General features: G+C 43.7%; 1 protein-coding gene across 4 annotated transcripts in view; it reads right to left on the bottom strand.

Annotated features, from left to right (window-relative positions):
- The window catches only part of LOC102043057 (poly(rC)-binding protein 3-like), a 158,914-nt gene that overhangs the window by 5,731 nt on the left and 138,520 nt on the right, over positions 1–14,663 (bottom strand). For 2 of the 4 annotated variants that reach the window (XM_031055624.1, XM_031055625.1), the window contains exons 9-12: positions 12,805–12,861; positions 12,245–12,320; positions 10,399–10,451; positions 2,006–2,175 (exon numbers count right to left, since the gene is read on the bottom strand). In XM_031055624.1, coding sequence (XP_030911484.1) covers positions 2,006–2,175; positions 10,399–10,451; positions 12,245–12,320; positions 12,805–12,861 — 356 coding nt within the window. Of the gene's footprint in view, positions 1–124; positions 781–2,005; positions 2,176–10,398; positions 10,452–12,244; positions 12,321–12,804; positions 12,862–14,663 lie in introns of those variants that run through there. The other 2 variants (XM_031055627.1, XM_031055626.1) reach the window with 2 other exon arrangements.

Genomic DNA, 14,663 nt, shown 5'->3' with positions numbered 1-14,663 from the left:
GGCTCTGCACCTCTGAGCTGCCCCAGCACCTAAACCTCACTAGAGCAAAGCTCCCGCCTGCCTCACAGCTTCTCAGCCCTCCCCCAGTGCAACTGAACTCACACTGCTGCTGTGGTGGCACCTGGCTGGACAGCAATATCTCATGTGAAAGGACAGGTCTGGAACAGCGTCACTTTTTAAAATGAAAAAGCCACCTTAATTGCCTATGTTACCTTACAGCTTAATTTAGTACACATTTACTTTAAGAGTCTTCATTTACAAATTAAGTCACTTCATCTAAATACAGTTCCAACACATGGTACATAATAACATAAGATGGTTTATTGTAGATGATGGTAACAAATGACTTCTATCTAGAAATTTAATAGGAACAGAATACTTTGTTTCTGGTTTCACAGGGTATAGATAGAGATCCGTGGTATATGACTGCTGAGGAGTTTTCTTCTTTGCCAAAGTATGTTAAAAGACCTCATATAGATCCCATTCCACCACAAGAACCATTAAACAGTGATCAACAGAAGTGTGAGATTTCACAGATTTTTCTAAAGTGAGTCAAACAGTTTTGTTCACTAGAATTTCTGTCTCTGGTGAGCAGCTCACTGCAACTCCATTAATAAGTACATTATTTTATTTGCATGCTTTAGCTGTCTTCAAGATCCTAAATTGTTATCTTCCGAGATCCAGATGCATGCCATATGGTGTTTGTGCAACTAAAAATGAAGGGGTCTATTCTCGTCTCGATGTGTGGGGAATCCCTGAACACCAAGAGAAGAACATATCCTTAAGGGTTAAAGGAGGGAACACATTTTTATTTGATTACAGGGCTTACGGAAGTGACTTATATTTGCTACAAAGAATATAAATCAAAAGAGCTGTAGGTTGTTTTAAGATTCTGGAAATAGTTTATCTTAGTTTTCACAGTGCCACCCCTACATGTATCCTTAGGAAGCTGCTTTTGTGTTAAAATATGAAAAGTAGTGGTTTTGTCTGCTATAACACAGAGCTGCACAAACATCCCATTCCTCCACTCCAACCACTGCAGTGCTGTTCTGCAAAACTGGGATGGAGAGGAGGCTGGACCACAGGAAGCCACAGACCTGCTGTGACTGCAGCTCCCACATAAATCACATACTTTGTACTACCTTAACAGCAAACATAGTTAAACACAAAGCTTGATTCATATCACAATAATTTTGTGTGGGGGAAAAATATAAAAGAAAAAAAGCGCCATAAAATACATAGCTATTCCCCTCCCCCACCATATATTGCTTTAGTCCAGCATTTACAAGGAGATCTGTGAGACAGCACTATATCCATTGCACTTTCTTCTCTGCATAATTGCAAATAAAAGTGGGATCAATTTTAATATTTTTCTAAATAATCATATAAAAACTGTTAAGAGACCTAAGCCATCACCATGGCTTAGGTAAACAGCCAGTGCTTTCATTAATTCTGGGACCAGGAAGTGGAGAAGCAGATAGTCTCACCCTGTCTCATTAGGGAATGCTTCTTACAGATTTGTGGTGCTGTCTCTGAAGAAGTAAATCCTGTGCCTCTTCAGCAACCTAATGTCAGTTTATCAACTCTGAATGGCAATTTCCACTTGGTAAATTAAATCTGTTTTGCAATCTGTTTCACTATATTTGCCATTCAGGATAGTAAAATGGGTCTGTGAAAAGTGTCTTTCCTCTAAACAATTTATGATTTTCATTTTATTGAATTTATCCACTGATATTTTAGGTGGATGCTAATATGAGTATTCAGATTTTGCAGCTTTTTCATTCAACATGTAGCTGGAATTGCACGGGATTAAGCTCCTTTTCATGTAAGCCAACAGCAAACCCAGGTTCTAATGATACAGGCTTTACAAACCATTAGGAATTGAGTAATACTATGCAAAATGGACACTGCAAAGCAACTTTCTGGATCTACCCAGGACAGACATTTGCTGGAGAGCAGACAGAGCAATCTCGCAGAAGCATGATCACTTACAAAGCCAACTTACCTTGCATTAATGAGGTACTGTGCTAAGCTGATGTTTGCAGGGGATCCTGTGATTGTAACTTGTCGTTCTGCGGAGCCTTCTGTGGCATTAGCAATCTTGATCTGTGCTCCTGACATCTGCCTGATTTCATTTATCTTACTGCCTTGTCTGCCAATAATGCAGCCTATTAACTGGAGCGGGACAAAGACTGAGATTAGTGCCACAGACACAAGCAAAAACCACTTAACTGCAATCTGTAGTATTGCTAAAAAGATGGTTATGAGCAGCTCAGTAGCAAAACAAAAATATTTTTGCTCTGATGTTTGGAAGGAATCTCTGGTGCAGTCTATGGTCTCTATGGTCATATGCCTCTAGATCCAGTTTTGCTGCTACATGGTTTTAAGTCAGTATCTTATTTCTGGTGTTTCAAGACTATTTCACTGTCTCCATGGCAGAAAATGACAGCATGCTGTGATGTTGAGAAAACCAAACCACTTGCCAGTGGCAGCAGCAAGCCAAGAGCAGCAGCTGGAAGTCAGGCTGACCCATCCAGAGCTGCTGTGTGTGGCTCTGCACCTTTCCAGAGCACTGACAGCCCTACACCTCCCTGGATACATGTGGCTCTTGCTTGGAGAGGTACTGTGCATTAAAGTCAGTGGGATTTACAGCTCTCTGACTGCAGGAAGAAGCAGGCATGGGAAGATACTGAAATTTGTCTGCCTGCCTTCACAGAAACTTACCAAAACTCTTATTTTGTGAACAGAACTGAGCCTGAGCTCTGTGCGTGTGTGCATGTGTGTCCCATGGTGTCTCTCCTCCAGCATGGGGAACCCCCAGGAGCAAGTGGGCACGGAGCCAGCAACTGAGGCTGAGATGTTTTGGTTTCTGTAAGGGTGAGGAGGGGGGTTTTGTTCTGTGTTAAGGAAGGATGGGTGCTGAGAAGCCCAGCCATGGCCAGAATGAGTAGAAAATGGAAACTTTGCTCTACAGGTCTGTTGATGCTGGGATAATGTTGCCAGTTTTGCAGAAGGATATGCCAAGATACAGAGACTGCCCTTCCCCTGCCATTCTCCCTGCTGCTTTAGGCCCTGATGTGTTACCCTTTGTGGTACTGTAGCACTTGGAGTAACTGGCCAGAAACAGATTCACGTTGTCCACATGTTTTATCAAGAGAAGAAAACCCTCCCAATGCAATCCTTGCTTCACACTCAGGGACAAACAGAAAGTCAAAGTGGATGCCCAGGAAGCTGAAGCAAAGACCAAGTTTTGACGAGCACAAGAGAAGCAACCACGAGGGGGTAAAAATGGGGTGGCAGGAAACTCACACAGGATTTCCCATCCTGCTACAACAGGAGAGCCTTGCTGAGCTCCCTGTCCTCATCCCAAGGAATCTCTCTGAGTGTGTGACTACATGTCAGTGCAGAGGACTGGTGTGTGATTCACCAGGAAGCCTCTGGCCTGTCTGTGTACACACCAATGTGCCTGCACTGGCTGTCTGTGAGCAGCACAGGGATCCCTACGCCTCTGCTTCTGATGCCTCAGTCTCACCGGCCTCTATGGTCTGCAGGGAATGAAGCTGGTGCAGGAGAGGAGAGCACCAGAGCAGGCACCTGCTGGGGTCACTCAGCGGGCTGCCACTTGCATGTGCTGTGGGTCCTCAGTGATGCCCAGCTTGTCACCCAGGTGGGTCAGTGCAAAGAATGTGCCATCTCCTAGCTGAGTTTGAGTTAGGTAGTGAGGATTCAGTCCACACTGGTCAAGGACACTGGTGATGCTGGTGTCTGGAAGAGAGGTTTGGTAACCTTCAGCCTGAAGCTCTCCAAAGCCACCCTTCATTGCTGTGACAACGGAATGTCTGGACACCCTCTGCAAGCTGTGACACAGCCTGTGGCTTGGGCTCTCTCTGGGATGCCTTTCAGTGTAATAACATGTTATTACACTGAAATTTGAGCAGTATCTGAGTATTCAAGAGCTGATGTGTTCTAGAAAAAGTTCAAGGGACATTTAGTGATGGGGATTTGGTTTTACATAAAGAGACCTGCCTGAGATGCCTTGCTCTGAGATGGAATCCTGTCAAACTGCATCCAAACACCTCTGGCGCATTTGGGAGAGGAGCCAAACCTACCACAGACTATACCAAGCCTACTATACACTGTAGTCTAATAGTGTACTTACTAATAAATATAATCATCAGTGGCACAGGGTCCTGTGGAAGGCCTGTCACTTGTGGTGTCCCCCAAGGTTCACTACTAGACCCAGTATTGTTTAACTTATTCATCAGTGACTCAGAGGAAGGGGCAGAGTTCTGCTCAGCAAGTTCCCTGATGACACAGAGCTGGGAGGAGAGGGTGATACCCCAGGGGGCTGTGCAGCCCTTCAGGGGGACCTCGACAGGGTGGAGAGATGGGCAGAGGGGAACTGTCTGAAATTCAACAAATTTGGGGGCTGTGCTGCTGGAAAGCAGCTCTGTGGTGAAGGACCTGGGGGTCTTGGTGGACAACAAGCTGTCCATGACCCAGCAGTGTGTCCTGGTGGCCAAGAAGGACAATGAGATCCTGGGAAGCATTAGGAATAAATAACACTGCCCAGAATAAGTGAAGTCATCCTGCCCCTCTACTCAGCCCTGGTGAGGCCATGTCTGGAGTGCTGTGTCCAGTTCTGGGCTACTCTGGACAAGAGAGACACAGAGCTCCTGGAGCAGGTCCAGTGCAGGGCCACAAAGATGAGTAAAGGACTGAAGCACCTCTCTTATGAGGAAAGGCTGAGGGACCCCAGCCTGTTCAGCCTCGAGAAGAGACAACTGAGAGGGGACCTCATGAATATCAGAATCTGAAGGGAGGGTGCCAAGAGGGTGGATCCAAGCTTTTCTTGGTGGTGCTGAGCAATAGGACAAGAGGCAATCAATGGGCAAAAACTGATACACAGGAAGTTCCACCTGGATGTGAGGAAGAACTTTTCACTGTGTGGGTGACCAAGCACTGGGACAGGTTGTCCAGAGTGGTTGTGGAGTCTCCCTCACTGACGATATTCATGAACCATCTGGACACAATCCTGTGCCATGTGCTCTAAGATGACCCTGCTGGAGCTGGGAGGTTGGACCATATGACCCTGTGGTCCCTGCAACCTGACCCACTCTGTGATTCACCCACTCTGGGAATACTTGTATTTTAAGTATCTATAATATACACATATGTACACATATACATACTATATACATGTATATGCATAGATATTTTGACTCTCTCAAGACTTGGCTGGAAGAGCTCACATCAGATGTGCATCAAGCCCAGTAGTCTGTCTCTGTGGCAGTAACCCACCCTTACAAGAAAAAAAAAAACAACCAAAAACCAGTGTGAGGTATAAAATAAAATTTCTGCTGGTATTTCAAATCCCCTCCTAAGGCCTAAGACCACCTGAGCAGTAGCTGCTATCTCTGCCTTCATGCTCCATAGTCCATCTGCCTGACAATTTCTTTTTGAACCTGTTTCTCCTTTTGCTGTCCAAGGGCCATGGCAGTGACTTGCAGAGCTTGGTGATATGTTAAGTATCACCATTTGTTTTTACACATGAAAGTTTCAGCCGGTATACCTTCCTTCTTGATCTGTAAGCATCAGGTAAAAATGGTTCTCTTTCCACTTTCTCTACACCACCTCTGTCTGTCTTCCCCAACCTCAACATATCTCATTTCTTCTTGTGCCAAAAAAACTCCAAACAAACCAACCCTACAACACACGTTCTGCTTTTTGCCTTTTTCTAGCTTTACTCTGTTCTTTGATAAAGTTCTGCTGGCACAAATGGAAACAGAACTGAGTCAGGAGTCTGGACTCTTAAAGGGTGGGATATGAAGGTCTCCTATAATTCCTCCCACCTCCAAATTACTGATGCTGATAGTTTCTCCCAATATGCTATGGCATCTCTGGTTCAGCTACCTTTCTTCCATTATTTTATTTCTCCATAATATTTTACATATATATAATCTAAAAATAAATATCTTTACATATGTAATTAATATAAAAATAAAATATCTTTACATATATATATTTAAAAATAAATTTTCTTGTAATGCTAAAGCACTGACAGAGTCTAATAAAAGAGTTCAATGCTGCAGAGCATTGACTGCCACAGGAAATGACATGAAGATTTTAAACACTGGTGAAAAAGAATCAGTTTCCTTTCTTATAATGCAGTACTTGTAAAAAGGGCCAAGAATTAGCCTCTGTAACTTGCTATCTGCTGTCAGGAGCAGAGGGGTTGACCACAGGTACTCATGGATCCCCCTGGTTCCCTGCTGCCAACACAGCCAGTCCATTTGCTTTGGCAAAGCCTCTGCATTAGTTAAGCAAGCAGGTGCTCATCATGAATGAGACTCTTCAATCTCTTTTCAGAAAGATACAGGCTGAAACTCCTGGTTTCAGGTTTGGGTTGGTCTGTTTTGAGTTTTTTAACTAGAAGGTCTGGGGCGGAGTACTCTATAGGGGGAAGTATCTCCTGAGGCAGATTATAGTTCTTTACAAACTTGCAGCTGGGCCTGGAAAAAGATGCCTAAATAATCTGTATCTCTTAAGAACAAAACAATAATAATGTTAAGAAATTTCCTTGCCATAACAATGCAAAATCTGGACCATAGTAATAGACTTTGCAATAAGCCATGTAGAAAACTGATAAAATGTGGGCTACTCCAAGAACATTTTGCACATGTGGGTCCCACTCATTGGCAGGGAAGTATTTGACGTACCATAGGGAAAAAAAGGCAATTCTTCAAGTCTGCCATACCCATCTTGGATGGATTAACACTTCTGTTTCTATGGAGTAGTGATCAGATTTACAGCTGCCTTAAAATGTTCTTGGTGCTTTCTGTGGGGCAAGCTGCTTTCCTGTTGCTTGTCCCTGCCTCTCCCACATATATGCAAAATGTGCCTAATTTTTATAATACAGATTTTTAAATTGTTATTGGTCTATTCATGTACTTCCAATAGATGTTTTGGAGTACTGACTTATGAAATCTTAAGACATCTGTTATCTACACCCATGGGTGCCATCTCTTCTTTCTTTTAAGGTTAAGGACCTGTTTATGCCACTTTATTCTGGGATTTAGGTGAAACACACTTATATTGTGTAACTTGGGCAGCAGTAGAAGAACAGACAAGATCCCAGCAAGAAAATAAAGGCAAACCAATGCACCTGTAAGAGACTTTGATGATCAAAATGAGATACTATGAAGACCAAGGTGACTTCTGAGATGGACTGGGAGAAGTGTCCTCTTTGTTCTCTTTTTGGAGTTACACAGAAGTTATGAAAAAACCTAGACAGGCAGATCTTCTGAATTCATTATTTGGAGGGGAAGCCTCAGCTTTTAGCATGTGGAAAATAACTTTCTGTAAAACATATATATTTTTTATTCTCCAGTATCTCTTTGTTATTGAGCAACACATATTAACCTGCAATTGTCAGCATATTGTATGAAGAAAGCAGCATGATGTTGTTACAGAAATTATTAATAACAGAAAAATAAATTTCTGACACTGCCTAAATGCCAGAAGGAGTGAGGAAAATTTATTTTAATATGAAGCTATGCAATTTGTAAAAGGCTATTAATATCTATTTGCTGTAGACTAGGCTAAACTCTCATATCTTCATTGTCTTTATATCTGATTTTGCTCTATCATGTTCTTACTGAGGTATGCTTATCATTATCTTGGTCTTTAAAAGTATGTAAAAAGTACGTAGCACATACACTGATTTCTCTGGTAGCTGCAAAGCATGTGGGTATTTGCAGGTCTCATGGTGTTCTCATGTGTGCTGGACTTTTACACAGTTAAGCACAATGATAAGAAAGCTGTGGAACTCGTGCAGCGCAGGGGATCCCTTAGCTGGAGCAGGAAGGGGACAAACCATGGGCAGCTTCAGGGCTGCACCGCAGCTCCGTGCCAGGGCCTGCAGCTTCCTTCACCTTCAGCCAGATAAACAATCCCTGTGCCATGCTGACGGCCTGCCCATCAAAACTGGGACGGGGAGATGCTTATTGGGAAAGCAAAGTCAAATTGCCCACGCAGGCTTTGTGCACAGCTGCTACTGCCTCTCCCACCCTGACCTCCCTCCACACACAGCATCTGATTGGTGATGCCTGTGCCTTCCCACCCTGCTCCCTCACTGCCTCATTTCTCTCTGTCTCCCTCATATCCTCATTTCTCTTTGAATCATTAAGGTTGTGAAAGACCTCTAAGATCATGGAGCCCAACCATTAACCCAGCACCATCATTTCACCCCTACAACAAGTCCTCAAGTGCCACATCCACAATGTCCATTTGAACACTTCCAGATGCCCTTTTGAACACTTCCAGGGATAGTGATTCCACCACTTCCCTGGGCAGCCTGTTGCAATGTATGACCACACCTCCAGCGAAGACATTTTTCCTAATATCCAGTCTAAACTTCCTCTGGTGCAACATCCTTAGACCACTTCCTCTTTTCCTATCATTCACTTGGGAGAAGAACCTCCACCCATCTACAGTCTCCTTTCAAGTAGTTACAGAGAACAATAAGATCCCTTCTGAGCCTCCTCTCTTCAGGCTAAACACCCCCAGCTCCATCAGCAGCTCCTCATGGGACTTGTGCTCAGACCCTTTACCAGCTTCACTGCCCTTCTCTGGACTTGCTCCAGCACCTCAATTTCTGAACTGTGTCTTTCCTGAACTCTGGGGCCCAAAACTGAACACAGCATTTGAGGTGTGGCTTCACCAGAGCCAAGCACAAGAGGACATTCACTGCCCTGGTCCTGCTGGTCACACCACTGCTGACAAAAACAAATACATTTTTGGCACTGGGCTGCCTGGACAGCAGCCCTAGCGCAGCTATGATGGGGACATGGGACACCAGTATGCATGGTCACGCTGGGAGACCCCAGGGAAGGCACCTGTGAAATTCCCAAGCAGCTCCTGGCAGGACAAGAGCCAGTTCTTCCCTCTGCTCTGCAGCCCTGGGTATGCACACACAGACAGGAGCACACAGGGCTCAGGTGGGCAGCACCGACCTTCTGGTCCTCTAACATACACCTTGACACCGTACAAACATCAGAACTCCTCTCACCACCTGGAGAGCTCCTGCAGGCTCTTCCTAAGCCTCACTCCATTTTAGCCTTGGCTTTGCTCCTTTAGCAGCAACAGCAATTTGCACACTGTGCAGCCATAAAAACCTTCTATGAGAATCATTGGGCAGATTTGTGTTTACTGATCATGGACAGTGTTGAGCCTGGGGCATTTCACACCTCAGGGATGAGAAACTGATGGTTTTTAAAAATTTTGTATGGCACTACAGGACCCAGGGCCAACTCTCTCCCTCCCTTTCTCTGCCATGAACCTCAAAAGACAGTAAGTCAGAAGAGTGACCTTGGATTTACAACTCTGGTGGCAAGAACAACATTTGTCTGAAAGTGAAATTAGGAAACTTGTGCTTAGGATAAAGAAGGCGCTCCTAAAAAATTCTCAACTTAATATGAATTTGGTTGCAAAGCAGGAACTGATAAATCAGCAGGGAATTTTTTACCTAACAGAAAGCTTAATGAATCACAGCACTCACACCTCCACTTTGTGGTTCTGTATCTTTTTCTTACTGTAAATCATTGCCACTGAGTTTAATAAGGCTTGCACAATATTGTAAGTATCTCTTAAGTAATATAATTGCTATGTGTGATCCCACCCATGCTTCAAAGCTTTTTCTACTGGAGGGAAATACTTCCATTTTCCAAGGGACTCATTTCTAAAGAAAATGGAAAAAAGACCCCAACCCTGTCTGCAATGAAATAGAATTAAAGGGAAGGCATTTTTATGTGATGCCCAGCATATCAGTTGGGAATTTTGAACTGTTTTAAGATTCAGCACTATGTTGCTCATGGACACTGGGCCTGTTGATCACAACCAAGCCAGAGCTGCTGGAGCGGAATGTTCCTTGTCCTTGTTTTTTAAATAAACCCTTATACTGCACCTTGACATTTCCAAAGTAGCTTTTTGGCTCAGGAAAAATGCCATCTTGGGTAAATGTGCGGTTCAGTAGAGATGGCCATCGAAGACTCCAGCCCAACATACAGCACACGGGGCTGCACATTGTTCCACCCCCTTTGGCCCCTCTGCTGAGACCACCCGTGCCAGTGCCACCTGAGAGATGAATTTTGGAAGCCCAGGCCTTCCTGAGGCCAGTGCAGCCCCGTGGCACTGTCACCAAGGGGCACGAGAGGGGACAGTCACTCCTGCCCTGCCATCCAGCATTTCACCAACCCCTCAGGCCCCTCCCCACAGACTGAGTGCTGCACAGTTTATCCTGGGCCAGGTGTTTGCAGATCAGCCAAAGGTCAGAGGTGTCCCCTCTGGCGGCAGAGGAGCAAGAGAAGAGAAAGAGATACGGACTATTGGTCCACTTACATCATTGGGAATTGTAAGTTCATGGGAACTGGTTGGAGTAGTGGCATCCAGTCCTATTCAGGGGACAGAGGGAAAATGTTACGCCAGCTGTTTGCAAGAAGGGCAAGACACAACAAATGAAATTTTAAAGAAGGACACATACAGAAAGGAGAGGGAAAAAAAAACGAGAAAAGAAAGGAGCAAAGAAAAATAGAGAACTGATAGTGAAACAGAAAAGAAAGCAAAGGATGCAAAACTCAGAGGGCTGGGCTAATTTTAAATGAGTCTTATTTTAATTAACCTTTAACCCATCAAAGCAACAGATGTCACATGAGATTCCAGAGAGTCATCACAAAAAGCCTCTAGAAAATGAAGGGTATCCTCTAAAAACAAGTCTCCAAAGCTTGCTCTAAACACATCAATTGAAAAATTAATGTATGGCTGAAATTGGACCTGTCTACTAGGAATTCTAGAATATGGAAAATTAAAGTGGATGTCAAATGAACAATTAGCTGAACAAAGTACATGTTTATGAAAAATAGCAAAAAAAAAATAAAATAAGGACAAAGAAATTAACCTAAGAAAATCTGGAAATTATATGTGGGATTAGTTGCTAAAGAAATGTTGGGAAGGGTAATTTTGGAAGGGCAATGGACAAAGTCCTCTAAGCTACATACATTTCTTTGTAAATTGGGTGGACAAAAGGAAAATGCTCAGGAAAAATGGAATTACTGTTCTAACACATAGTAACATTACAGAAATGTTCATCTCACAAATATAACCAGGAAAAGATTAAGGAGCAGGATGTTAATGACAAGAATAAGGAAAACACAAAGCTAGGAAAGGCCATTTAGTATTACTTGTAGGTATTTTATCAGATACATCACAAAGAAACAAAAGTATGTTTTGATGTCATGAACCTTTCTCTTATTTTCGTTTTTTTTTGGTGTTTATTATCTGTGAAGATATGCCAAAAATAGTAATTTCTAACTAGAATATACAAAAAGTAAATATTCTATAAAAAAGTGACTAATTTTGTTTGTTTATATTCAATTATGAATTGCACAAGCTTGTTTCACACTGAGTATCAAGTAGACAAGTTGCTAATAGAATTTGTGATGTATGTGATAAAATGTTATTTGCCATACAAAGCATGTACCAGTACAGATGCACTTCTGTGAAGTTTTTAGATGCCAAGCATGTATATTGTGAAGCACAGTATAAATGTTCATTTGCAGGCTTAAGTGACTTCTCATTCTTCAATCAAAAATTCAGCCTCAGCTTTATTAAGCAGGGAGCAAATTTTAAGTCCTTAACTACATTTCCATTGCATTTTGTAGCTATATCTGCGTTATCTAGTAGGAAGTGAGGCACTTGTCCCAGCAGTGATGATTACAGATGCTCTCAAGGCATTTGGCTCTACAAGAATTCAACTTTCAGCATGCCATAGTTTCTTTAATTGGTGTTTCTGTGCCATGAGCACAAACTGTTTTCCCATGTTTGCTTCTCTCTGATCCATGTCACCAAAGCATGGACAAGAAGCATGCCCAAGCACTTCCCCCAGAACCAACTGGTACATACTGTATGGTCCACAATAACTTTGCAAGGACTGAACAGAAGAAACTCAGGGCTTTTAGCCAAGGGCAAAAATGAAGCAGTTGTGATTAATAAAAGTAACAAACAAAGCACGTTTTAGTAATGATGAAAGGAACAGTAACAGAGGTACAGGAGGGAAGAAGAGAGATTAATGTGTAAAAACAGAAGGATTGCTGGTCATTGACCACATTTATTATTAAAATGATGTAATGACCACGGGAAACAAAGCTGTTAAGAAGAAGGACATCCCCAGGGGGTCATGGGTACGTACCAGGGAAACCAGGGGTGGTCTGCCCAAGGGGAGTAAAGGGGGGATGCTGCATAGCCAACTGGTGAAGCTTGGTCAACTGCAGGGCAGGATGGGAAATTAGAACTAACCAATCAAATGGAATTATTTCAGAGCAGAGAAACCATCTTACGTGTTCTAAAACTGGATTAATTAAAATTATATTGAAAAATAAAAGGTTTAATCATTCATTCTAATCTACCATAGAGAAAAAAAACCAAAACAAACTGGTTATAAATGACATCTCTACTGTTATTACATGTAATGGCTATTGTTAATATTAACTAATTACTGTAGAATTACATATTAAAAGAACTCAAATATATCACATGCAAAAAGACCAAGATAACTGTCATTTGTTCCTGGGCCATTGTACTTTCTAGCAATTATTACACAAGGTAAGAGATGTAGCTGGGCTAACACTTGGCTAGAGACCATGTTGGTCAGGAAAGGTGTCCTTAGGCCGTGTCTTTATTGCTAACTGTAGAAAGCAAATGCTGCCCAGAACAAATAAGAGGGAGAGAAACAAAAAGGGAATAATTTACATGTGCTGGACTCACGTCTGGATGAGGGATGGCATACTGCCCCTGAATCGTGAACGCCTGGGAACAACAAGCACAGTTAAGACACGGGTTAGTCAGGTGGGACAAGCAGCATTCCTGTTCTCATCACAAAAGCTTCTCATGCCCGCCCCCCCAGCAAATGCCATCAGCATTGCTTTCCACACTGAGTGAGGTTTAATTGTCTTGTGCTGCTTGATAACCCTTGCACAGTACAGAAAGGTCTCTGTCAGGCTGCCCATGTACCCCTGCAAGCAGAGAACCCCAAGTGCCACTGCCCAAGCTCTGGGGCTCTTGGCCCTCAGGAGCTCTCTTTAGTCCAGCTGTCTGCTGGGAGCAGAGCTGAGGACACTGAGGGGGTTAGGGAGCACAGGGGGTACCCAGTGACACCAAGGCACCTGGGGAGATGCTGATGCCAGAGCAGCAAGAGGCACAGCGAGGAGGGGACAGGCCTGCTCAGGGGATGCCCTGCCCTGTCCCACAGCTCCTGACTGCCACGTGTGTGCAGGGCCGTGTGCCAGCCAGCTCTGAGACACCTCATCTGACAGCCACAGATACCTCATGGGGTGGGGCATCTCATGGAGTTCATGCCCAGGCTGCCATGCCAGCGGGTAGTTGAGCCTGTGTGCTGATGGCAGCCTGTCCTGCAGTGCCTGGGCGCAGGGCCAGCAGGCCACTTAGGCCACTTTGGAGACAGGAGCATCATGGAGACCTCCAGCATGGTAGGTGGTCTTCCACAACAAGCCAGATATCCTCTCTCCAAATCCAGCCACTCTGCACCACAAGAACAGTGCAAGGGATGCAGTTTCTGGCATCATTTCTGGCAGCATTGGGGTGAGGTGTGGGAGTAAAAAAGCACATGAGTGAGGAGGGATATGGTGGCATGCCTGGCACAGCCCTTTGTCTCTCCTGCTGGTCCTATTCAACTCTCTGCAGTGGCCTACAGAAAAAAACTACAGAGAGTTTATGATTTTCTATTATGTATGAAAGAAATGGCATGTCAGAAAAAAATTAATGTGCTTGTGCTTAGACAGGCAGGAAAGCAGAAGGACAAATTATAAATATTTGTAGTGGGAGAATTATAAACAGGAACAGAGCTGATTAGCTTAGTTTGCAAAATGCTTATTTGACAAAAGGCCTCTTAGAAAGTAATGAATCCTCTGCAAATGATAAAACAATTCATTTAATGGAGTTCGGATATTAAAACCTTTAATGTCTCAACTGCATGATGCACATTTCTGTAGCAGAATTTCCCTTCTGGAGAAGAAACATTTAATTTCGTTTTTAAATTAGTTATAAAGCCAAGCCATAGTCTGGAAAACATTATGCACATGAGCAGTTTTCAGGGAGAAAACTGTGTGTACCAGGCTCAGTGGGAGGCTCATGGGCAAACATGCATGTGCATCTCTGGGGGATGGGCATGGCTGATGAGTTATGTATCACAAGAAAAGGTTCCATTCCACAAAAAACAAGTGATCACTGTCATCAGTGGGTCTAAAGGAAACATGTATTCAAGCACGTGAAACTTGTTTAACTGTTTTACTAAATGAGGACAATCTCAGTGGGAAGGGGTGTGGGGCGGGGCGCTCTGTGCTCAGCCAAGCCCAGCAGTAGCTTCAGTGGGGTTATAGCTGGGTCTGTGGGCAAACAGTGGATTTGGAAACCATGCTTTGGTGTCTGAGCCTCTGTGCTGAGTCACAACTGTCTTTTCTGGTCTCAGCTGTACTTCAAACCCAGCTGAGAGAACATCTTTTACATGGCTGTTTTCCAAGCAGTGGTCTGCAAACCAGGAAGAATCCATCACAAAAAGTCACCAGCAAACCTAATAGAAGCCACCCCTTCCC

The sequence above is a fragment of the Geospiza fortis genome, unplaced genomic scaffold (assembly GCF_000277835.1).
Source record: "Geospiza fortis unplaced genomic scaffold, GeoFor_1.0 scaffold206, whole genome shotgun sequence".
Classification (NCBI taxonomy): domain Eukaryota; kingdom Metazoa; phylum Chordata; class Aves; order Passeriformes; family Thraupidae; genus Geospiza; species Geospiza fortis.
This window is presented reverse-complemented; position numbering and strand designations above follow the sequence as displayed.